General features: G+C 43.6%; 2 protein-coding genes and 1 non-coding gene across 9 annotated transcripts in view; 1 reads left to right on the forward strand and 2 right to left on the reverse strand.

The window, feature by feature from the left end:
- The window catches only part of DNAI1 (dynein axonemal intermediate chain 1), a 55,000-nt gene extending 40,114 nt beyond the window's left edge, over positions 1-14,886 (reverse strand). The window contains exon 1 of the mRNA XM_072959230.1: positions 14,633-14,886. Coding sequence (XP_072815331.1) covers positions 14,633-14,662 — 30 coding nt within the window. The 5' untranslated portion in view covers positions 14,663-14,886. The remainder of the gene's footprint in view (positions 1-14,632) is intronic.
- Positions 10,510-10,616, reverse strand: LOC116279989 (U6 spliceosomal RNA). The gene has a single exon (XR_004189312.1). It is a non-coding gene; the product is annotated as a U6 spliceosomal RNA (small nuclear RNA).
- A 226-nt stretch (positions 14,887-15,112) lies between the features above and the next one.
- The window catches only part of FAM219A (family with sequence similarity 219 member A), a 49,805-nt gene continuing 40,565 nt past the window's right edge, over positions 15,113-24,352 (forward strand). For 4 of the 7 annotated variants that reach the window (XM_006216802.4, XM_006216803.4, XM_006216804.4 and 1 more), the window contains exon 1: positions 15,113-15,492. In XM_006216802.4, coding sequence (XP_006216864.1) covers positions 15,433-15,492 — 60 coding nt within the window. In that variant the 5' untranslated portion in view covers positions 15,113-15,432. The remainder of the gene's footprint in view (positions 15,493-24,352) is intronic. The other 3 variants (XM_031676630.2, XM_072959236.1, XM_031676631.2) reach the window with 1 other exon arrangement.

Raw genomic sequence — 24,352 nt, forward strand, 5'->3', positions numbered from 1 at the left:
CAGAGGCAGCTTGGAGATTCCAGCAAGGGAGGTCCACCATTCTAACACACTGACCAAAGAAGATGCTCTACTCTTGGACAGGTCATTCTATTTCATCAAGGGATGAGTCTATGGAGGAGTGGTGCCAGAATAGGAACCCCGCCATGACAGTCAAAGTAACCCTGGTGATCAATGGGATAACAGACATCCCAGGCTTCATAGTAGAGAATTTTTCTACACTCATTGTTACAGGTTTTAGTGTGAGCATCCTGAGGGCAGGAACTGGTAAGAACTCAGCTGCCTAGAGGTCACTTCTCAGTTCTCTTACAGGGCCAGACATTGCTGGGGGTCCCCTTGCTCCTTCTTGAAACCTCTCCACTTCCATTTCCATGTCACCAGCCTCTCCAATAGTCCTTTCTCAACATCCTTGACCCCTCCAGGAATGTATACTTGACTCTCTAGACTTCTATTACTACACACTCCCGTTGTGTGCTCTTACCCCCAACTCATAGATTCATCTTCCACCTTATGATGACGCTCAAATCCACTTCTGTAGCTTAGACTTTCTAGAACCTCGTGTTCAAATTGCTGACAGAGTACTCAAACTCAGTATCTTAAAAACCAACCTCATTATGTTCTTTTCCCACACTCAGCCACCCCCAAATTTCTATCTCCTCCAGTATTTCCTGTCTTACTCAAGTGCACCATCATTCAGGCACCCAGGTTGGAAACTGGGGGTCATCAAAGATATCCTTCCTCACCTTCTTACCAGCCTCATATTTCAAAGTCTAACAATTCCATCGCTTTACTATCTTTCACAACCAGCCTCTCTATTTATACCCTCTTATGCCCTTACTATCTCTTGCTAAACTGTATTTGTTTCTCCCAACTCCAGTTTCTCTCCACTCTAATAATCCTTTATCTGTCATCATTTTCAGCTATTGAGCACTTACTTTGGGCCACAAATTTACTAAGCAATTTATCTATATTATCTCATTTAATCCCCACAACCACCCTATGCGGAAGGAGCTATCGTTATTCCTATTTCACAGGGGCATAGCAAGATCAAGCAACTGACCCCAAAGTAACCAGGATTTAAACCCACACTTTAAATCACTATCTATAAGTGATCTTCCTAAAATATAAATCTGATTTAATTTCTCCTGATTTAAAGCTACCAAAGGCTCCCCATCAGCCATGAGATGAATCCCAAGCTCCCTGACACAGCATCCACCTCATCTCCAACTCTTTTCCTGCCACAACCATGGAAGGGTGCTTTGAAAATGAAAATTCTGGTCAATGTAACAGATGATTATCGTTACCACCTACTGGGCATTTACCTGCACTTAGAACAGTGTAAGCAACCCATCTGTCCCTGAGCATATTTTAGGGGTAAGGAGATCAAAAATTCTTAAACTGCTCCCTGACATGAAGATACAATATTTAAAAAACAGGTATATGATCATATGTACCCATGGGGCCCAAATGTGGGTTTGAGTTCCTTCCCTGCCATCTTCTAGGTCTATGACTCTAGCTAAGTTACTTGTCTTCTCTGAACCTCGGTATCCTTATCTTTTAAATAGGCATCATAAAAATACCCTCCCAATTACAATCATAGGCTCGTTATGAAGATTAAATGAGTCAATGCACATAAAATGCATAGAATGGTGCCTGGCTGGAGTTTCTGCCCCATAAATGATAGTTGTTGGCAGCATTATTATTCCAATTTATAGACCCTGCTCTGCCCTCAGCCACACAGGATCTGTGTGGCCCTTTGCTAACTAGGAAGCACCTGCCCTAGGGATGACTAGAGGCTTCAGCAGCTCACATGTCCAGCCAAGAGTTCAATGCCGAAACATGTTTGTTCCTGGAAAGAGTGGCTCTTGGAAGCATGCAAACCCACAGACGGTGCATCCTCCTTCCTGGGGCCCAGGAGACTTCGTTTACCATTTCAGTTGTCTTGGTCCTTATTTTAAAACTCACTAACAGGTTTCCATTAGGCTAAATTGAAACTAAATATCTCACCAGCTTGCAGTTTCCGTTTCTAAAAGGGTAAAAGGTCTTAGTCCCAAAGGAAAGGTAATTTACCAACAAATCTTCCTCCAGCTACACTGACTGCATTTCAAATCCCCGAGCCTAGTGCAGTGTCTAAAGCACACAGAAGAGCTTCAACAAATATAGCTGAAAGAGATGTCAAAATTTTGAAACTCTAGGTGCAGGGTAATAGGCACGATCATACACTATTGTGGGTATGCCAACTAATTCAAACTTTTTGTAGGGTTATTTGACAATACCTGCCAAAATTTTAAATTCAGATATCCCTCAACTCGGCAACTCTGCTTTCCTGAATTTTTCTTACAGAAATACTCATACATATGCAGAAGATGTATGTATGAAAGTACTTGCTGTAGCATTTTTGGCAGTATTTTTAAAATGGAAAAAAATTAAATATTCATTGATAGGGGCCTAGTTAAGTATATTACGGTATACCCATTCAATGGGATATTATCCATATTTTTAAAAGAATGAGGTAAACTTTCATGTATTGTTATGGAAAGCTGTCCAGGCAAGTTACATAAATAGATGACCCATCTGCTTACTTTAAGAATATGTGTGTGTGTGTATTTGCATATAGAGGCAAAATTTCTGGAAGAATATATAGATTCTGTTGATAGTGGTTTGGTCCAGGAAATGCGACTGGAAAATTGTGCGGAAGGAACCAATACTGTTCACCTTGTACTCATTCTAATGGTTTTAATATTTCAAACGTGAATGTGCATTACTTTTATAACTTAAAATGCTAATAAGAATTTTAAGAATCAAAAAAAAAAAAGAATTTTAAGAATCAAGAAAATCCAGTTCAACAGGGTTTTTCCCCCCCTATTAATGTTGTGTTTACAGTGCACAAAACGCAGTAAAAGGAACATGAGACCATGCTCCTGCCTCCCTGAAAGCCCAAGAGGGAAGAAGCCAACTCTACGGGACCCTGCTGAGATAAGGCCACAGAAGGCAAGGCAGGGTAGCATTCAAAATCTGAAGCTCTAGAGTAAGCCTTGGTTGGATTCCAGACTCTGCCACGAACTACATGTGTGACCTTGAGTAAGGTATTTAGTCCCTAATTCTCATTCTCTCATTTATAAGGTAGAGAAAAATATTAGTGCCCTCCTTGAGGCAGGAAGCCCCATAATAAACCAGCAGGACCCCCAAGCAGGACCACTACTCTCCTGCCAGCACCATCCGGTTTCCTGGCCCAGAGGCTCTATCTCGCTTTTTGCCTCTGAAACTCCTTACTTACCACTAAAATTCTATTGGTTCCCTGATCTCACTTCTGATTGGTTATTTCCTTCACTCCTGATTGGTTATTACTCTCACTTCTGATTGGTCCACTTCCCTAACCTCTGATTGGTCCATTTGTAGTACTTCATTTGCATGGAGCTCACTCCTGATTGGTTATTTCTCTCACTCCTGATTGGTCTATTTCTACAAAGCTTGTTCCTAGTTGGTCAACTTCTGTTATACTTTATTTGCATATGACGTTGAGAAGTGTAAAACTGGCAGCCTATAAAGGCCTGTGTAAACCTACAGACAGAGACGCCTCTGTACCTGCTGGAGTTCTTTAGCTCTCTGAGTGCTGCTTGGTCTCTCCTGGGATCCAGGTTGCTCTCACAAGAACTGTAACACATATTTCAACAACATCCTCAGACTTGCTGTGAGGATAAAATAAAACAATGCATGAAGAGAATCTTACTTAGAGCCCAGCACTCAGTAAGCCCTCATGTTACAGTGGCAGTATTATTATTTTATTATTTTATCATGGTCTGCTATGCATGGCAATTGAGTCCCATTCTGAGGGATTTATTGAATAGTTGAAAAGTATGTTGTCCAGGTGCCATGAAATCCTTGTCAGAAAGGAAGCTATAAATCTCAAGAGTGTCACAGCAGAGGGATGGAAATAAAAATACCTTCCACTTATACAGCATCATTCACTTTCCCAAACACTTTAGAATACATCATCTCATTTGGCTCTTATTCTAATCTTTTGTAGATGGATGATGAATTTTGTCAACTTTTTTTCTGAATCTATTAGGATGTTATCATCTGATTTTTCTCCCTTTTTTTCTGGTAATGTGAAGAAATATGTTGAGTTTTTAATGTTAAGCTAACTTTCTCTTATTGGAATAAACCCCACTTGGTCTGATATTTTATTATTTCTATATATTGCTGGAACATATTTGCTAATATTTTGTTGGATTTTTTTTGCATTTATGTTCATGAAACATATTGGCCTCTCCTCTTTTCTTGTAACAGCTTTGATTTTGATATCAGAGTTATGCTGACATCATCAAATAAGTTGGGGCTTTTTCCCTTTTCTATTTTCTGTAAGATTTTGTGTAAGATTGGTGTTACTTATTCTTTACATATTTGATATAATACAGTGAAACCATTTGGCCTGGAGTTTCTTTGTGGGAAGATTTTAAATTGCAAATTTACTTTCTCTAAATAAGGATTCTTCATATTTTCCATGTATTTTTGTGTCAATTAAGGTAAACTATGTTTTTCAAGAAATTTGTCCATTCAAGTTGTTGAATTTATCACCATAAACTTGTTGATAATATTCCTTTATTATCCTTTTTAATATTTATACAATCTATAATGATACCTCATTTTCTCTCCTGATATTAGCTGTTGTGTTTTCTTTTTATCTTGATGAGCCTTGCTAAGTTTCATCAATTTTATCAATCTTTTCAAAGAACCAACTTCTGATTTTATTAATTTTCTGTATGTGTCTATGAAACAGTGAAATGAATAAATTAATAAATGGGATTGAAATAAATTTTATTATTCTATTATTCTGGATCTAATTTGCTCATCTTTTTGTGTTTTCTTAAGGTTGAAATTCAGAATTGATTTAAAATCTTCTTTTTTTTGTTGAATGATTCTTTTTAAAAAATTTACAATATCTTATTTTTTAAATTGAAGTATAGTTGATGTACAATATGTTACAGGTACACAATGATTCACAAATTTTTAAAGGTTATACTCCATTTATATTGGAGTATATAAAATATTGGCTATATTCTCCATGTTGGACAGTACATACTTGCAGCTTATAAAATCTTTCTTCTTTTCTAAAATAGGCATTTAAAGCTATACATTTTCATTAAGTACAACTTTAGCATGATGCCACAATTTGTGATGTTATATTTTCATTACCATCCAATTAAAAATGTTTTCTAATTTCCCTTGTGCTTTTTTTTTACATTTAGAAGTGCATTCTTTAATTTCTAAATATTTGGGGATTTTAAGGATACTGCTATTTATTTTTAATTTAATTCCACTTTGGTCAAACTGTTCTTAGTATGCTGAGATTCTTTTTGTCATGGATGGAGGTTGAATTTGAATTAAAATCTGTGAGATACTAATCTTTTGAATTGTATTGAGACTCACTGTATGTCCTAACATACGGTCTATTTTTTTTTTAACATTCTTCAGTTCTTGAGTGTAGTGTTCTATAAATGTTAATTATGTCAAGTTGGTTAACAGATCTACATCTTCAATTACTGAGAGAAGAGTGTTAAAATCTGCAACTATTATTTTATATTTTTCTATTTCTCCCTTTAGCTCTTTCAGTTTTTGATTCATGTATCTTGCAGTGCTATAATAGGTATGTACACATTTGTGATTTTATATTACCTCTTGAATTGACCTTTTATCATTATGAAATGTCCCTATTTATCTTTGGAAACACTCCTTGTCTTGAAACCTACTTAGTTCTGATAATGCTACAGCCATGCAACTTTCTTATGCTTGCTATTTGCATGGTGTACTTTTCCATTCTTTTCTTTTAAAAATTTCTTTACATTTAAAATATATTTCTTATAAGCAGCATATAGTTGGGTCTTGCTTTTTTTCCCCCTAGGTTGATAAACTCTGGCTTTTACTTGAAAGTATTGGTATGGTTGTTTTTACCATATTGCCCTTTGTTTTCTGTTTTTCATCTGCTTTTGTTCCTCTGTTCATCTTCTGCCTTCTTTTGTGTTAATTGAGTTTTTTAGTATTTCACTTTATTTTCTCTATCGGCTTTTTTAGCTGACCCTTCTTGTATTACTTTCTAGTGGTTGTTGTAAGGTTTACAATATGCATCCTAAACCTGGCCTAGTCTACTAAGAATAAATAACCTATCACTTCATATTTCACAATGTAATAACCTTATAACATCTTAATTCAATTTACCACTACAACCTCATCCTTTGCCCTATTGTCAGGTATTTTATTTCTATACAAATTATAAGCCCCATCTGACACTGGTATTATTTTTGCTTTAAGCAGTCATATGCCTTTTAAGAAAAGAGAAGCAAAAAAAAAAAAAAAGAAGTCTAGCCTTTTATCTTTGGCCATACATTTACTACTGCCACTACTTTTTGGTCCTTCCAACAGATAGAGCTTCCATCAGGTATCATTTTCCTTCATCCTAAAGAACTCCCTTCCATACTTCTTGTGGTGAAGGTCTGCTGATAACTTCTATCAACTTTAGTTTATCTGAAAATGTATTTATTTAACTCTTCTTTTTGAGGAATATTTTTGTTGGATATAGAATTCTGCCTTGGCAGTAATTTTCTTTCACTGTGTTAACTATGACATTCCTTGTCTTCTGACTTCTCTTGTTTACAATGGGAAGTCAGCCATGATCATATTATTCCACTCTATGCATTATGTAATTTTTCTCTGGCTACTGTCAAGATTTTATTTTTATCTTTGGTTTTCAGTATTTTGACTGTGAGGGACCTAAATGTGGACTCACTGAGCTTCTGATAATACTGTATGTTTTCCACCAAATTTAATAAATTTTTGACCATTATTTCAACTATTTTTCCCCTTCCTCTCTTTCCTTCTGGGACTCCAGCTTCTTATATGTTCCAGATACATATGTGACATATTCCCACAGGTCACTAAGGCTCTTTTTTGTTTTTTTAACCTTGTTTTTCTCTGTTCTTCAGATTGGATAATTTCAATGGCTCCATCTTCATATTCACTATTTAGGCCCATCCAATACATTTTTCATTTCTGATATTTATTTTTTTATTGTTTCCATTTTTTGATTAGTTCTCCATCCATTAAATCAATATTTTAAGTCCATAAATATATTTCTAACAGCTGGCTTAAAGTCATTGTCTGCTAATTCCAACATTGGGTTATCTCACTGGTATCACTGTGGTCTCCTTTGCATCTCTCTTCCTGAGCCATGATCAAGAATTTGACCCAAGGCATAAAGCAAGGGTAAGCATGTGACTCATTCTGAGTGTTTTCCTTCCCTCAGGAATCACTGTCCTGAGGGAATGCCTAAAACAGCTGCCTCATATATTGTGTCCAGGATGACAGTTGTTTATAGTGGGATGATAAATCCAGCATGAATTGCTCCATCATGGCCAGAATATAAGTCTCCTATATCAAAACCTTTAAAGATTATACATAAAATGTGATGCATTTTAAAATTCATTGCAGAAATGCGCTATTTAAAAAAAAAAAAAGCCTAAAGGCTTTTGTAAAGGACTGAATCTTTTGTAATGTAAATATCAGTCCTGAATGGAGGTATTGGGTTGGAAAAGATCTGAGGCCCTTTCTGCACAATGTATGAGAGATTTATCCCAAGCAATGTAGAAGTTACTTTGGAGGTTATTCCTTGCAAAGGAGGAGCCCAGGAAAGACCATATCTCTTTCTAAGGGAAATTGCTCTGCTCACAGCTTTGGCTGCTTAGAGAGTCATAGGATCTTGTCCCTCCCTGATACAGCTTAGCAATGAACAGGTGAGCTCAGGACAATTAGATTTCTTCTCTAAGAGTTTGAACTGGGACTACAAAGAGAACTGGTGGATGGATGGAAATTCTGATGGAGATGCTTGTGAGATAGAAGAGGCCAGAGTGGCCATGATGAGCTGACAACACATTGAATTATGAGGGAGCAGAAACCATAGAAAAGGTGGCTGGTTGGGAAATGAAAATAGAGAATGAACTACAGTTGCTAAGAAAAATAGAGAGGTCATAAGAGAGATGGAGAAAGTAATGAGTACCTGTATTTCTTTCAGAACTAATAGTTTTCCAGTTCTAATTCTAGGCTATCTATTTTTAATACCCACCCACAAACCCCCACATACACACCTTCCCCTTCACCCACCCACCCCTTTTACTTGAGGTTAACTAGTGTGAGATTCTATTCTTTGTAACTTACAGAGCTTAACTAAAATACATGTGCCTTAAAGTTTGCCAGGCTCATAAAAGGCAGAAGAAGTAGGAAAGACTTGGGCATTCCAGGCGGAGGGAACAAAATCAGTAACAAAGATACAAGGGCTTGGAACCAAGTGTCTGCCCAGGGATTAGCAGACTTGTTTTATCCATTTATATTCCAATTTGTTCCAAAGCAAGATTTGAGGCTGAATGTATGGATGGAAAAAAATAAATGAGAAAATGGATGTGAGGCAAAAATAAAAGTAGGCAAATAAGCTTAACATCAGTAGGGTCCCTATGTAATTAAGAGAATTAGGTGCTTTGGCTAGAACAAAGGAGGCATGAGCTGCTGCTTCTGCAGGCCCAGAAGGAAAAGTTAGGGTTCAGAGTAATGCAGTGCATACCTTTCCATCAGTCATTTATTGACTCACCAACTAAGTCATTCACTCATCATTTATTCTTCCAGTATTTATTAAGCGTTTACTATGCACCAGATGCTAGGATGACAGCTGAAGAAGAATAAAGGTTGAGTTGGTCCCAATCCTAGGGTTCTCAAATCTATAAGTAAATGGAAGACATAAACCCACCATACAAAGCAGAATCCAGTGACTCCATGAATAGGACAAAGTGTTGTGAGACACAAAGCAGTGAAGTCAAGGCAGTTTGATCAACGGCCATGTCCTTTGCTTGCTCCTTCCATACAACTCTGTCTCAGCGACTAGGAAGACTGAATGCTCCATACAAGTTCCTAACTGGCAGAAAACAGTTTCATATGGCTTGCTCACAGCTGGAGCCAGAGAACCAAAATTCCTCTTCAGCGTCAGCCTGCTGGCTGCAAGGCCCACGGATAAGCACAAGACACCTCTGCCATTATTATTCAAGTACCTGACATGTACTGAGTACTAACAATGTGCTAGGCTCCACGGTAAACAGGGGAGGAGACCAGGTTCTGGCCTCAAAAGCTCACAGCTGTTTTATAATCTGATAATTGTGCGTGACAAACCTTAGACCATAACTCTGAAAACAGCATGACTGTAATCATAACAAAATGGAACAGCCATTGGCAAAATTTGTTTTCTGGTTATCACTTCCAGAAGGAATTCTATAGCACTGCTAGGGGAAGAGAAGAGAAAACCCTCTTAACTTCCTGTTACCCTAGTCACACCAACCCTCTAAATTATCTGCATCCATCCCTCCCTCCTTTCTCCTCTTCTGTTACAAAGTGTTCCACCTCTTGTCCCCAGCTGATTCACCCCCACCTCCTCAGACACTTGGCTCTAGTCTTCATTTTAGCTCCTTCATCTTCAGCGTCTCTGTATCCATGCCCAGCAAATGTCTCCCCTCAGCGTTTAACATATCCAAATCTTACTTTCACCTCTTAAAAAAAAAAACCTTGTCTACATGGCCTTTACTGCCTGCTTCTTAGCTCAATTCAGTCTGGCTTTAATGTTTGAAATTGTTCTTTCCAAGGTCCCCAGTGACTTCCTAATTATTAAATCTGTTGGCTGTGTCTAGTTCTTATCTTTCTTAGCAGAGGCAACATGACTGACCACATAACGTATAAACACTATAAACACACTATAAACACACTCCTCCCCAGAAAGACGTGATTCTTCCTCGTAGTCGTCTAACCTCTCTGGTCACTCCTTCTTACTCTACGTTTTGGACTCTTCTTCCTCTGTCAAAACCTTAAAGATGTTCCTCCTAGAAATCCTCCCCGATTCCTCCAGGATCAGTGTTAGGATCTCCTACCACATGCTTCCATAGTACCCTATGCTACTTCATCATTCATTCAGTAATCATTCACTGAGAGCATCTAACGTGATGGCTACTGTGTTAGGAGCTGACAATACAGATGTGAGCAAACAGATCCACAGGTCCTGCTCCCAATGAGCTCATGGTCTAATGGGAGAGACATACATAATCAAATAATTACACAAACAAGGAAATAATCACACACTGGGAAGGATGCTGTGGAAGAAAGGATTAAGAGCAATGAGACTATAACAGAGGAGATTTTCTCTGTGTTAAGGTGGTTGTGGGGACTGATGTTTGGGCTGGAATCTTAAGAGTGAGTACATGGATGAGGGAAGGCATGAAGAGAGCTCCAGAAAGAAGGGACAACACATAGAACTGAAGTACAGCAGTAAGAGGGGAAGAGTGGTACAAGTTCAGGCTTAGAGACCCAAGCAGACCTCAGCCCCTGAAGGGTTATCTAAAAATTCAGTCTCTATCCTAAGAGCAGTAGGAAGTCACAGAAGGGTTCTGAGTGGGGGATGACATAATCAGAGCACCAGGTTGTTTTTTTTTTAATATGGAACGCTTCATGAATTTTCGTGTCATCCTTGCGCAGGGGTCATGCTAATCTTTTCTGTATCTTTCCAATTTTAGTATATGTGCTGCCGAAGGGAGCACCAGATCACCAGTTTGAAAAGATCGCTTGGTGCAGTGTTGAGAATGGACTGGAAGGGACCTGAGCGGATGAGGGGAACACCAGTTACAAGGCCTTTACACACTCTAGGTGAGAAGCGACTGCAGGTGGGCTAGAGGGGTGGCTGTGAATATGAAAAGAGTGGTCTGATTTGAGAGATTTAGGAAGTAAAGGGGCAAAGGATTCTATCTAGGGCTGGGGAAGGTAAGAGGATGTGGGGATGTGGGGATGTGGGAATGTGGGGAGGAGAGGATGACACTGAGGAGAAGGGTCACAAGAGAAAGCATCTTACTTTAGATATACTGAAATGTATCAACTTCCCTTAGGTTCTGCTCACCTCCTCCCATTCTTTTTTCTGTGGATCCCAGGCCCAGTCATCAGACTGAAAATCTCTGACTCATCTAAGACTCTCTTTTGACCCTCCACCCATTCCTGTCCACTAGCCCCTACCCTAGTCACACCTCATTAAGATCAATATTTCTAAGAGTATTGTCCCAGAGGGGCCTCTGAAGAGACTACAAAATGATCCAAAGATGTAACTTCTTTTCTTTGGCTCCTGCAGGCAAATGATGCAAAATTCCAGGCTTTGATTTTTTGTGGGTGTGGTAACTGAGTTATAAAGGAATACTAAAATGTGTTAGTCATAAACTAAAATTAGCTTTTAACTGGAGCTCGCAGAAGACTCTAATTCAGTTCTCTACTAAGAAGTCTGGCTGCCAGGCAATGTTTGGCCACGATGCAGAGCTCCTCTTGCACACGTACATGCAGCCAGTGGGAATTCTCAAAATTTTCAGGAAGGACACTTTGTTATTGGGGTATTACCAGTGATGGCTTGAGCTGGTCGTGGTTTATGGTGCCTGACAGTCATGCATTTTAATTACAAATTATGATTCATGGAGCTTCGTCATAATCAGTTTAATATGCTGTGGTTATTTGATTAACCCTACAGAGTAGAGGGATAAACGTCTCTGACCTATTTCTTGCCACTTTCCTTCTCCCTTCCTTTGTGATCCAGAACATGTGTAAGGAAGCTCCCATCTCAGGAACTTTACAATTTCTATGCCCTCTGTCTGGAATGCTTTCTCCCACAGATAGCACATAACTAACTCTTTCACTTCCATCAGGTCTTTCCCAAATGTCACCTCCGTGAAGCCTTCCCTGACCGCTACATTTAAATCATAATCTTCTGGTTCCCTGAACTTCCTAGTCCATTTATTTCCCTGCTTTATTTTTCTCCTTGACACCTATCACCATCTGAGAAACTACGTATTTTACTTGTTTGTTTATTGACAGTTTACCTCCAACTAAAAGATAAGCTCCATGATGTCGAGATTTTTGTTTGTTTTGTTTGCTGCTATTATCACCGATAACCTAGAACAGTACCTGGCATTAGTAGGTGCTCAATAAATAATTGTTGAATGAGAATAACTATTTACGTCATCAGAATTTTCGTCCTCTTAATTTCCAACACCCAGCTCTTAAGGCATGGCTACATGTGGTTCAAATTTGAATCATTCATAGCCCTACTACCAAAGCAGATATAAACATGAACCCCAAAAAGTGTGCTTCTCCAGTGGCATCTCCTTGTTATCACTCCCCACTAGCCTCCTCATTCCAGGCTCACTCCTTTCTATCCTTTAAACACAATCAGATCAAAATTTCCAAAGAACAACTTGAAGCATTCAGAATTCACATTCAACTAATTTTTAGAATTTAGTATATTCCAGGTATGGTGCTAGGTTCAGGGGAATCAACAATGAATGACACAGACATGATCCTTGCCACCCCAGAGTTTATAGTCTAGTGGGGATATCACCCTATCCTGCCTCCAGAAAGGGGACTTAATCCCTTGTAGGAGAATATGATGGGCAAACTGAGATGTGACGTATGAAAGAGAGATGGAGAGATTTGGGGCAGGGTGGCATGGAGCAGTTGGCAGCAGACCGAAAAGACTGTACCAGGCAGGCATAAGAAACAGCAATTTCAAAGGCCTAGAGGAGACAGGCAGTGTCACTGTCACTTTCCAGGAAGTGAGGGCAGTTCAGTGTGCTGGGATTGTGGAATCTTCAAAGAACAATGATGAGAACTGAAGTAGGGTGGGTAGCAAAGGCTAGACCTTGCGAGGCCTTGTAGGCCATGCAAAGCAAGGTGAACTTTTGGGACTTTATCCTGAGAGCAAGAGGGAGCCAATAAAAGGTCTGGTCAGTGGAGCAACATAAACAATGGAGTTTAAACTCTTCTCTGTCCCCTAACAAACCCAGTCCTGACCTTTCCCCTCCACTGGGAGCATCCAAGTCATCCCTGAAGCTTTGCTGCGGCTCCAACCTGTATTTCTCTCTCGCTCTCAGCCCCAGGGATCTCATCCTCCCTTATCTTTGTATGCCTGGGTTCTGTCTACCCTATTGGACTGAGTTCCCAGAGGACAGGGACTTCTCAAATCTCTCCAGGTTGTCCCCCACCCTGCTCACCATTGACCCAGCCTGGGCCTTGCTGAGACAAGAGGATGATGAATACAACCTAGCACAACTCAGCTTTTTCTCACACTCCACACACACATAATTACACTGTTACAAAACAACCCTTCCCTCCAAGGGGCAGTGCTAATGTGTGCAAGGCCGGTGACCCAGGTTTGTGTTTCCTGTCTGCTGTCACCTCACTCTGGTCTCAGTTTACCTAGCCTAATGGGCTGGGGAAACTGATTCCCAAGCTTGTTCAAACTGCAAGTGCTAGAAAAATCTAATCTGTAATGATAGAAAACAAATCACCTGGGTCTCGGAGGTTGGGGAGAACTGACTGAGATGAGCCACAAAGAAACTTTTGGGGGTAGAGGAAATGTCCTATATCTTGATTGTGGCGATGGGTCAGTATGTAAATTAAGAGTCAGTAGGCCCAAGCACAGTGCACGAGTTTTGAAACACAGTTCAATCCTAACATAAAAAGAGGGCAAGGCCATGCTGGAATAATAGCCTCCCCATGGCTGCAGAGATCAAAGAATAATGGGTCCATCTGCTAAGGAAGGCTGGGTGAAAGAAACAAAGGAGAAAAGCTCCTTTGCTTAAGTCCTTTTGCTTAGCAAAAGTCCAGACCAAGATATATAAAGTCACAAACAGCATGGACACAGATTTGCTCTCTGAACCTCAAAATACCTAGGCCTGAGTGAGGGAAACTTAGAATAAATAAACAGAAGTCCTGCCTCCCAAAGCCAGAAACTGCGTATTAGTCCCAAGGTGATAATTCATAAAGGGTTTGGAAAAAGTGATTCTTGAAGGACTGAATGGCTTCACCAGAGAAGGCTCCTCAAGAGGCTGGGCCTTACCTCTCTCTCTAGGTGAAGCTGAGAGAAAAGCAGAACTCTGTCCTGGCTAGGTAAGAGGGGTGACTCTGGGGTTTCCTGTGAGAAGGGATGACATCTGTCCAGGTGGCAACAAGGACAGTTTGGAAGGGCCAGTTTGGGTGCGCAGTGTATGAAGGGACAGGAAAGGGGGTCTCTTTCCTCTTCTTCTTTGCCGGAACTCTCTCCTCACAAGTCTCCCAACAGAGAAAATCTAAACCAAACTCCTGCATATATTCTGTTCTGTGTCTCCGGTGCAGTTCTCCCTACTCCCTCTGTAAGCTCCCAAAGGCCTGCATCTCCACCTAGCCCAGCACTGGGCACATAACAAAAGGCTGGAAAAATAATTTCTCTGGGACAAGAATGTGAGGGCAATGAGGACCATATTGGTGGGAGCGGGGTTCCTAAAGGAGGACGGGCTGGTCAGGATGGGTCTGCGGAGTGAGGGAATGAAATGGTGAGGGGAGGACACGTGAAAGAGTAGTAGGAAGTGGGTCAGGGGCAGTGTCAGAGGTCACTGGGAACACAGGCCAGGGGTCACACGGAGAGAGGAGGTTAGGGGTCAACAGGGAAAGGAAGATGAAGATTCAGTAGGAGAGGTATGATCAGTGGTCACTGGCAGCGAAGGTCAGGGGTCACCAGGATAGAGTAGGTCGGCGCGTGTGTTACCTGCCTACGAGGTGGCTGTTTGTGGGGCATCTTCCAAGACGTAGGAAGCACCTCAAAATTTGGAGCGTCTACAAAACGCTCCCTCGCCTGAGGACATGAAGTTTGTCCGTCCCCTCAATCATGCACAGGAAGTCCGGGTTCTCTTTCACTTCAATTTCCAGTCTCAGGGGTTCTCTGGGGACAGCCGTCGCTGTGGGTCCCCGCGCCCTTGCAGAATGGAATCAGCTCCTCCCTGACGCGGTTACCCAGCAACCAACCGGCAGCCAAGGCGCAGGCGCCTCTGACGCCCCCTCCTGGCTCGAGGGGAAGGCGGGGCTGGCAGCGCGGGGAACCACCAGCTCCACTAAGCTCCGCCCCCTCAGGCAAGACTGGCTCAGTGGCCGCGCCATTCGGAACTCCCGCATGTGGGAGGTGCTTGTGCGCTCAGACACCGCCTCCTCATGAATAATGCAAAATTCAGGCGGTGTCCCGGACCCGGAAGTGGAGTTGCCGAGTCACCGCAGTGGCTGAGCTGCTGACAGGAGGCGGCGGCGGAGGAGGAGGCGAGGCAAGACCTGCGGCTCGGCTGGGCCACAGTCGCTGTAGCACTGGGCAAGCCGACGGAGTCACGCCGGCCTCAGCCCGCCTGCAAACCTCCCGCCCGGCGCTCACCTCTCCATCTTACCGGCCTTCTGCCCGCCCTACTCGACCCGGGCGGCCTAGTCTGCACCATCCACCCGGCTCCTGGGGCCGCCGCCCCGCGCGGTCCCGTCGGCGTCCCTGGCCGCGCCCGGCCCCCGGCCCCCTCGCCTGCCGGCACCATGATGGAGGAGATCGACCGGTTCCAGGTGCCCACCGCGCACTCGGAGATGCAGCCGCTGGTGAGGGGGCGGGCGGCGGCAGGCCAGGGCCGGGAGGGGGCGCTGCCTGAGGGGGAGGGAGGAACGCAAACCTTGGGCGACTGTGCGGAGGGAGCGCCTCGTATGGGGTAGAGAGACATGAAAACGCATCGCCGGGGGAGGGGGACTTGCAGGACGAGAAAACCGTGGGAGAATACGTGTGGTGACAGCAAAAGGGCCTGTAAGGGCGGAGAGCACTGTCAGCGGAGGCAGGCCACGGGTGCTACGGGAAGCGCCGTCGGATGGAACCGAGAGGGGCACAATGGTGCACACCGCTAGTGAAGGCCCATAGCGGAGAAAGGAAGGGAACTGTCATGGGGCACCGACGGTGGCAGGCCCGAGGGGCTGGGATGAGAGGTTAGGGAGGCGTTTAGCCCTAGAGGCCTGTGATGCTCAGAGCTGGGGGAGGGGGCCAGAGAGCAGTCAGTCTGAGGGACGGGAATAGGTTTGTAGAGGAGGAGGGGCCTGCCGGCCAGCCAGTTCACTGTCTATGGATGGGAACGTGGGGCCGGGGCACAGGACCGGTGGGGGCAGGGGGTCCACGTAGGACCCCGGAATTCCGTTCTTCTCCTGAGGAGAGAGCAGTCAATCTAGGCGAGGGGTACTGGAGTCGGGAAGGAGAGAGCACGGCTGCGAGATGGAGAATCCGGGGCGCAGATGAGAGAGCTTGGGAACCGGCGGGAGAGGGGGCGGGGCCGCTCTGGGGCCGCCTATGCCCACCTATTCAGAAGAGCCCCCAGCCTCCTAGGCCTGCGTGCTTGGAGTCTTTGCTGGGCGCCCATCCTGCTGCCTGTCCGCGGTCCCGAGTCAGGGAAGAATGATGTCATCGCTGCCGGCGCGGAGGGGATGGAAGGGGGAGGGCGGTGTATGGAGGCCGGCCTAGGGGGGACCTTACCCGCCGGCCACCGCTCCCGGGGGCTACCTGACTGGCTTGGTTCATTCCGCGGGTCGAGAGAGGCCGAGGCCTGGCCAGCTGATATAGGGGGGGGGGGGAAGGGAGGGAGTGCCTCGGCTCTGTTCGCTTTGCTTTTCCTTCTCCTTTCCCACTTGGAGCCCAAGGCGGAGCTGGAAGGAGGCAAGGCAGGCCAGGAACCTAAAGATGTGGGTGCTCTATTCTCTGACTTCAGCTGAGGCTGAGCAGAGTTCACCGAGTTTGAAGATATGGGGCTCCCTGACCCTCTTCCCTCTGTTAGGTGAAGGTGAGGAACAGGTTCCACTCTTGGGACCCCCAGGCCCCTGGCTGACAGATGTGCTTTGTGGCTTTCTGAGCAATCTGTCCATTACAACAGTCGAGACAGACCTTGGCAGGGACCCATGACCTACTCTAAGCCACACCTTTTTGAGGATGGTAGAGAGAATCATTAGAGGGCACCTAGCAGGAGATGAGTGGTCTTTTCCCCATTTTGTGACTATTTAGACAATTCCAGAAGCCCAAACAGAGAAGCTCTACAGAAGTGTCCAATGTTAAACTGGGGAGAGAGATGCTGCTGGACTTTTTTCCTAGTCTGATGCCATCATTGGATTATATGATGGCCAAAAAATCCTGGTGAGGAGTCTGTCTCATGAATTTGAAGAAGAACTTTGGGCTGGGCTAAGAGAACTTTACTTTCTGAATTATCTTTCCAGCCAACCTGGCTTGTCAAACTAGATTGCCCTTCCAGTTCTAAGCATCTAATCAAGAATCAAAAAGGAGGGCAAATGAAAGAGGAGGAGGTCCAAGCAAGCCAGGAGAAGAAAACAATGAGTTGGTTCTTGCCTCCCATCTGGGGTTCCTAAGAAGGGAGGCAGTAGCTGTCCAGGGAGCAGGGGAAGGAAGGGGTCACCAGGCTCTGTCAATTGTCCTTGATGCCTCTGTTATTGCCTGAAGTTTCAATGATGGTTTGAATGAGTAGTGGCCTTAGAAGACTCCTGAGCTGCTTCTGATCTCTGTGGCTCTAGAGTAGAAGTGCTTATGGCAAGGAGGCACTTGTCAGAAAATCTGTGACTGCCTTCAGACCCTTTTTTTGAAGCCTAAAGGAGCCCTTCTCTGCAAGAGGATACTTTGCTGAGGTCAAAAGAGAACCTTATGGAAGTAGCAATATAATCACCCCCCATTTGGGGGTCATAGACATTGCCCTGCAAATCTCTGACCTCTGTACCCAGGTTAAAGTCTAGAGGATCCCCAGAACTCCTTAAATGCTCTTTGTATTATTGAGACCAGCAGAATCTTGTGTGGAGTTTCCCCAAGAGCCTTCATTTGGGGGCATAAAGAATCAAGATGGCGTACTGCAGAAGGGAAGGGCAAAGTGGGTCTTTAACGGTGTTTGAGTAGACCATAAAAACTAGGGTCTCAGACTCAGCTGTGACCTACTTCACTTTTTGCCTTTATTTATTGAGCCCTCTAGGAAATCTCTCTTCTCTGGACTCAGTTTTCCCATTTGTGAAATAAAGACAAACTGTCTCTTTAAAGTTTAAACAGGAAGGAACTAAGGTGGAACTTAGTAGAGTAGAAGGTACCTGTGTAGAAGTGTGGGAGATTCAGAGGGATACATGGATTGGAGCACTCATTTATTAAGTTTCATACTTAGCTCAATGGTAGACTGCATGCTTAACATGCACCTGAATTCAATCCCCAGTACCTCCAGTAAAAACAAAATAAAACAAAAAACCCCAAGATACTTAAAGTTTAAACAATAGCTCCTCACTCTGTCTTCTAAAGAATATCATAGGAACCTGATATCATTGATTCAGCAAATTCATTTACCAACTATTTATTGTGCACCTGCTCTGTTCCAACACTAGGTATTGGGGACACTGTGGTTAGCAACACATACAGCCCTGCCTCCTGGAGCTCACAGCTCAGCAGAAGTTATTGTTCTTGCTCACTCCCTCAGTGTGCACCCCTCTGACTGCAGAGTGGAGGCTGTCTCCTTCAGCCCTAAGGGAAACAAGGCAATGCTGGTGTCAGTATCACTGCCCCTTTCGGGACCTAGCTGTACTGATAGTGACCTGCCATGGGTTCGATCATCAAATAACCCTCCCAACCCGTAGCGGTTAAAAGAATCCAGAGGCATTACTTACTTGAAAAGATGAACTCTAGGTAGAAAAATCTTTTTCTTTTTCTTTTTTTTTTTTTTTTTTTACTTGAAAGAAAACTGGCACTTGAAAAGGAGGCCTAGGGGAGTGGCAGGAGCTGGGAGAGAAGGCGCTGCCAGCAGATCTGGGTGTTTCCAAGGTGCTAATTTAAGCATTAGTTCTCAGCTAGTGGGAGGAAGAGAAAGAGATTGTTGTTGCTGCTGCTGTTGCCACAGCTGCATGGAGCCTCCTGTCTGGGATGGGAGTTTGTCTGAAGGGAGGGGCCTCCCTTCTTTCCCCATCACACCAATTATTTAATTGGCTTGGCTGCATCTCAGCAGCTGACCCAGGCCTGGGCCTATCCCTGAGAGCTCCCCAGGGTCTTTTCCTGTCTCCTTATGAAAGGAATGAGAGCTCCTCTTAGAGACCTACTCCCAGGGCTTCACTCCTTCTGTGTCTATCTCCTAGACAATCCAGAGTGTTTCTCAGCACAGATTTTCCCAAAGAAAGTGCCAGGAATAGACATACCTTTTATGTCAGTTCTATGTCCAAGCCACACACCTCACTGTGGACACCTCAGCTGTCCAAGGCTCTCTATTGAGCAACTAGGTTGAATTTGGGCTATTGTTTATGTGAGCAGCAGGGATAGGTTCTCTTGCCCTATTGTCTGTCTGCTGGACTGGTTGGTACAGCCTCACAGTCTGTGTCTTCTCTTCAGCTGCAATTGGAAAGGAAGAGATTTGCTGGGGGGGGGAACCCAAACCAACCAACCAACCAAAAAAAAAAAACACAATAATGCCCCCCCCCAAAAAAACAAATAGAGTTTATAAACACTTAATTGGATCAGGCAAAATCCCTGTGCTCTCAGAGACAAAAAATAATAATAATAATAATAAAGGGCACGTGGCACCAGACAGGGTCTCTGTATGCTTGAGAGAAAAACTAGTCTGGCCTCCCTGAAACCCACGTTATCTGTTAACTCATTTGTTTAGCTCATGAGTGCTTAGTTCTAGGTACTTTAAGGATAAAGACAAGTGAGATTTCTTCATTGGGTGGCCAGGAGAAGGATGGGTTCAAACAGCTACTGTAAGGTTTTAGATACATGTTAAGAAAGAGTAGAGATTAATGGAGGGTGTTCCTGAGAAAGAGTGACAACTTCCTTGGGAGAAGATGAGGAATGCTGAGGTTCTGACCCTTTGACCACGTGAGCTTGGAAAGGAGTTTCAAACTCCTCCTGCCTCCTGACACTCAGAGATGGGGATGGTCAGGACATTATTTGAGTGAGTGGCCACAGCAGCTCCTGAAAGTGCAGAGGGAACATTGTAAAGCTACCAAGAAGCCACTGTGGAAAACTGACCTACATATATTCTGTGGTCTGGGAGCCTTAAGTTGCTTCCTTGTAATAAGATGATTCTTCATTTTAAACATGGATTCTCCTAGTGATCTAGGTAGCTCATGACCTAGTAGTATTTTTCAGGTTTGGGGAAGAGGCACAGCCTTCTCTCTCTTTGCATATTGTAAAGTGAGGATCATGTCTGCTCAGGCCTTCAGATCCTCCCTTGCTGCTCATCTCCTCAATCAACAAACACTAAGAACCTACTTTCTGCTAAATGTTGTGCTCGGCTCCATAACACAGCCTTTGCTCCAGGGATGGGTATGCACAGTCAAGACAGATTGAGGTATTCAGGGAAATAAGCACTGTAAGAAGAGAGAACCAGGTCTAGAAAGGCCAAAGGAAAACAGGAAGGGCTCTCATCAAGTGATCAGGGAAGGTTTCATGGAGGAGACATTGCTTGAACTGGCTCTTAGAAGAGGACTAGAAGCTTGGCAGATCTCTAAGAGGAGGTGAGGGCAAGAGTTTCAGGCATAGGGCATGGAGGAAGAAATGGAAGGGTGCATTTGAATGAATGAAGGATTTTAGTTAAGGGAATAACGTGATCAAATTTGACTTTAGTACTGTCACTCCAGTAGTGGTTGAGAGATTGGAAAAGGTGAGATTGGAGGTGGAAAACTGATATGAAAGTGAGTACAGTAATAATCCAGGCAAGGGATGATGAAGGCCTAAACTAAAGCAGAAGAAGAGGAGGGGACTTATATGCAGATGCTAATAAAGTGAAATAGGCAGGATGGGGTACCTGTTTGGAGGTGAGTGGGAGAGGTAGAGATTCAAAGATGACTCCCAGGTTTCTGGCACGGATCTCTGGATGGCAAGAGGCTCCATCACCACCCCCAAGAAATTTGAGGGGCCTGTATACCTTCTTGGGGTTGTAGGGGACCAGGGAGTCCTGAAAACCAAAGAGCAGAGTGACACTGGCCCTTCAGCCTCAAAAGTGATACTGAGAAATGCACTCATTTGCCAGTGAATATTTTTTCCTTGCAACCTTCTTTGATGTATGCAAGTGAATTGGTGGCAGTGAAGAGCCATGGTAGGTTTTTTTTTTTTCCCAGCAGCTCTTTGATAAAGGAAAAATAAAATCATTTGTTGGCTGAGAGACTGTTTTATGTTGCAGTTTCTGGTCTTGCCTTTTACCATCATTCTGGTCAAACCTACAGTTTTCTGATTGATTGGTTGAGCTGAGCCCTTTCACTGATTTCTTCTAGAATGGATGTGTGAGTTATTGCTTCACTTGCAAGAGTCAGAATGGAAAAGAACACGTACCTCCCTTCTCTGAGACCAGCCTGGAATGCTGCCCTTGGTGTAGAAGCAGCGCCCAGGCTGCTAACTTCCAGGCAAAGTGTGCTAAGGGAGCAGACTTCTGGATTGAGATCAGAGGTGACTTGTCTTCTCAAAAGCCCCAGGTGTAGCCTCTGAGGGCACATGGTACCAGGAGGCTACCTGACTCCATGCTAGTTGGGAATCAGGCTGAGTCATTTCCAGCCCCCAGCTGCCAGCTGCCCTTGATTGACTATAGCCCGGAGTGAACAGAAATGAAAAACAGAGCCTTCTTCACTTGAATTTGATTAACCTCAGGACCCTCCACCCACTTGGAAAGGGCAGATGGAGCCTTGTGTCTGGAAAGGAGACATAGGAAACTCAGCTTCATGGCTTAGCTGCTTCATGCCTTCCATCAGACCCTGGGAAAACTGGTGCGGGGAGCCCCAGAGCGGGCAGGAAGGGGAGAATCAGACTCAGGGCAGATACCCAAAGGTGCTGGTTAAAGGAAACAAGAGGCGTGGCTCAGCGGCTCTCAAGTCATTGTTTCCTAAGGAGACTTTGGTGGGAATCTGGCCATCTGGGCAGGAGAAAGGAAGGAAGGAAGGAGGCAGAACTGGGACCAGCTCTGGATCTGGCTCTGCTCTGGAGGTTCAGAAATTGGCACATGAACCTTAGGCTTCACTGTGGGGCAGCCAAGTGAACTCCTGGGCTCTAGGGAGGGACTCTGGAAAGGGGAAGTTGTCTAGAAAGGAAGCCCAGAGGGTCTGGCCTGGGGAATTAGGTGGGGGCTAGTGGGAGTCCCCCACGCTTGACTTTACATTCTTAGGAGCCAATTTAAGCAAATATGTACTTGCTTTTGTTGTTGTTGTTATTTAGGGATGTCAGATTGAGTATTGGATGGTTGTGTTTATTGCTGGTCAATTTTAAGTTTCTGTGATGATAATGATGTATGTGAGTGTGTGCACAAGTAAGAAGGGACTAATGGCCATAAAAAATGTTCTCTGAATGGCCATTCCAGCCCTAAGAAGTATTAAGTATGACAAGAAGCCACACCCAGGCAGTTTTGCCTGTTTTCATCACCAGACTCTTGGCTGTCATAACCAGAGTCCACCCCATCCATCTAAATACCTGAAGGGGTACTTTAACTAAGATTTGTTGAATTAATTGCACCCAAACTGGAGTGAGAACCATATATATTTTACTGTGTAGTTAACTAAACATAATTATATACAAGCAATAAAAGATTTATAGTTCCCATATTAATTCCCAATTTTATCCTTCTAAAGGAATTAGTGAAGCTCTCAGTCAAGCATGGCTCAGACTAGCATTTCCTATAGTATATTCTTAGGAATATTGGTCCTTTAAGATACTTTATGGGGGGGATAAAGGATCTATAGACAAATTCCTTTGGGAAACCCTACACACTCTATCCTATCACACACAATGTTTACTAGCATTTTAGAGACTGTGAAAAGCCATATAGTAAAGAAATCTTTCCAGCTTTGTTTAACCCGGTGTTTCCCCAACTTATGTAACTATGGAATCTTTTTGTATGTTACACCTATTCACATCTTACAGAACCAATGTGTTTCATGAAGTACTCTTTGGGAAACTTTTAGAAATTAGTCTCTCTTCTGATCCAGTCTAGATTTATATTCTTCCCAGCTCTTTGAGCCTTTTTATAACCCATACCATTTTTCCCTGTGCTAGTTTCTAATGGGACATTGCTGCTTTGTGTCAGAATCTGAACTTGTTGCCATCAGTAGGAAGTTCTTAGTGAACTCCAGTCAGGTGCAGAAGCAACTATTAAGTACCTAGTTGTTTTTCCCCAAGATATTTACTTCCCTAGTCTCTCTGCTAAATGCTGCTTTGGTAAAACCAGCATTTTCACCATTAACTTTTTTTTTTGGACAACTTCATTGAGATATAATTCATGTACTGTAGAGTTGACCCATTTAGTATTTTACTTTTAATCCCGGAGTGGCTGCTGCATGCCTCTGTTCTGTTCACTCCGTATAAGCCAATGCCCATTGATCAGTAGCAGCTGCCTGGATCTTGTGTTAACGTGGATTCTGAGACTGAGTCCTGGTTCAATGAGAAACAGTGACGTGGTTGAGTTTCCGTGTCTGCCATAGTCTTGAGCAGGGGAAACGTCACTTCTAGTGTTCTGCTTGCCATACAGGCAGCCCTGAATCATCATAGCTATCCTAGGCAAAGAACACAGGAAAAGAAGTCTCTTGGAGATGTTAGTCAACTCAGCAGTCTGTTTTACTGAAGATTGGAGTCTTAGGATATGGCTCTTTAAGAAATGAATGGAGAAAACTGATCTTTCCTGCCCTGATCAGCATGGGTTTTTGAAGTATTGACTTGATATAAAGTTAAAAATCCTTGGAATAGGCCAGGTAAGAGGAATTAACCTTGACTCTGCTGAGAAGTGAAGAAAAGAGATTCAGAAAGAGATCTCATAAATATCTCATAAGTTGTTGGCCACACTTAAGATGAAAACTATAAGCCCTTGACCAAGGGGGCGAGAAGAACGAATAGGCTAAGAGAGGAGACCCTTAAGCTAGCAGTTACTGGAGAGAAAAGGCCCTACCCAGTCTTAGCACTTTTCTTCCCCCCAAGCTAGACAGGCCCTATTTTTCCTTCTACCATTTCCCCGGAGACTGGTTTCCAAAACCCCAGTCGTCCTGGCTGCTCTAGTGGATGCTTTTGAGTTTCTCACCCATGGAACTAGACACAGACCTCTCCATGTGATCTGACCAGCACAGATAATGGGGCTGCCACTAACCATAATATTGATATTATACTTTTATTATTGTTAATTGAGGTTTCATGATCACTAAATAGCTGTAGCTACTGTAATATTGAACTCAGGACACATCTGAAATAGGGTAGCTCTTTTCCTTAGCAGTGTAAAATCAAGGCAAGGCCTGGAATGACATCTTGGGGTAGGCTGGCTGCTAATACAGGTAAGAATCCACTGGGGCTAGTGAGGTGGCAGTTTCATACTTAGCAGAAACTATACTGCATGTGTGTAATGTGACTCTTATTCTCAGAAAGATAGCTAGCTGAATTCAGCAATGTGGAATTTAAGTAGGAATCTAGGGGCAGCTTTGTGATTGGGTAGAC

The sequence above is a fragment of the Vicugna pacos genome, chromosome 4 (assembly GCF_048564905.1).
Source record: "Vicugna pacos chromosome 4, VicPac4, whole genome shotgun sequence".
NCBI classification, from domain to species: domain Eukaryota; kingdom Metazoa; phylum Chordata; class Mammalia; order Artiodactyla; family Camelidae; genus Vicugna; species Vicugna pacos.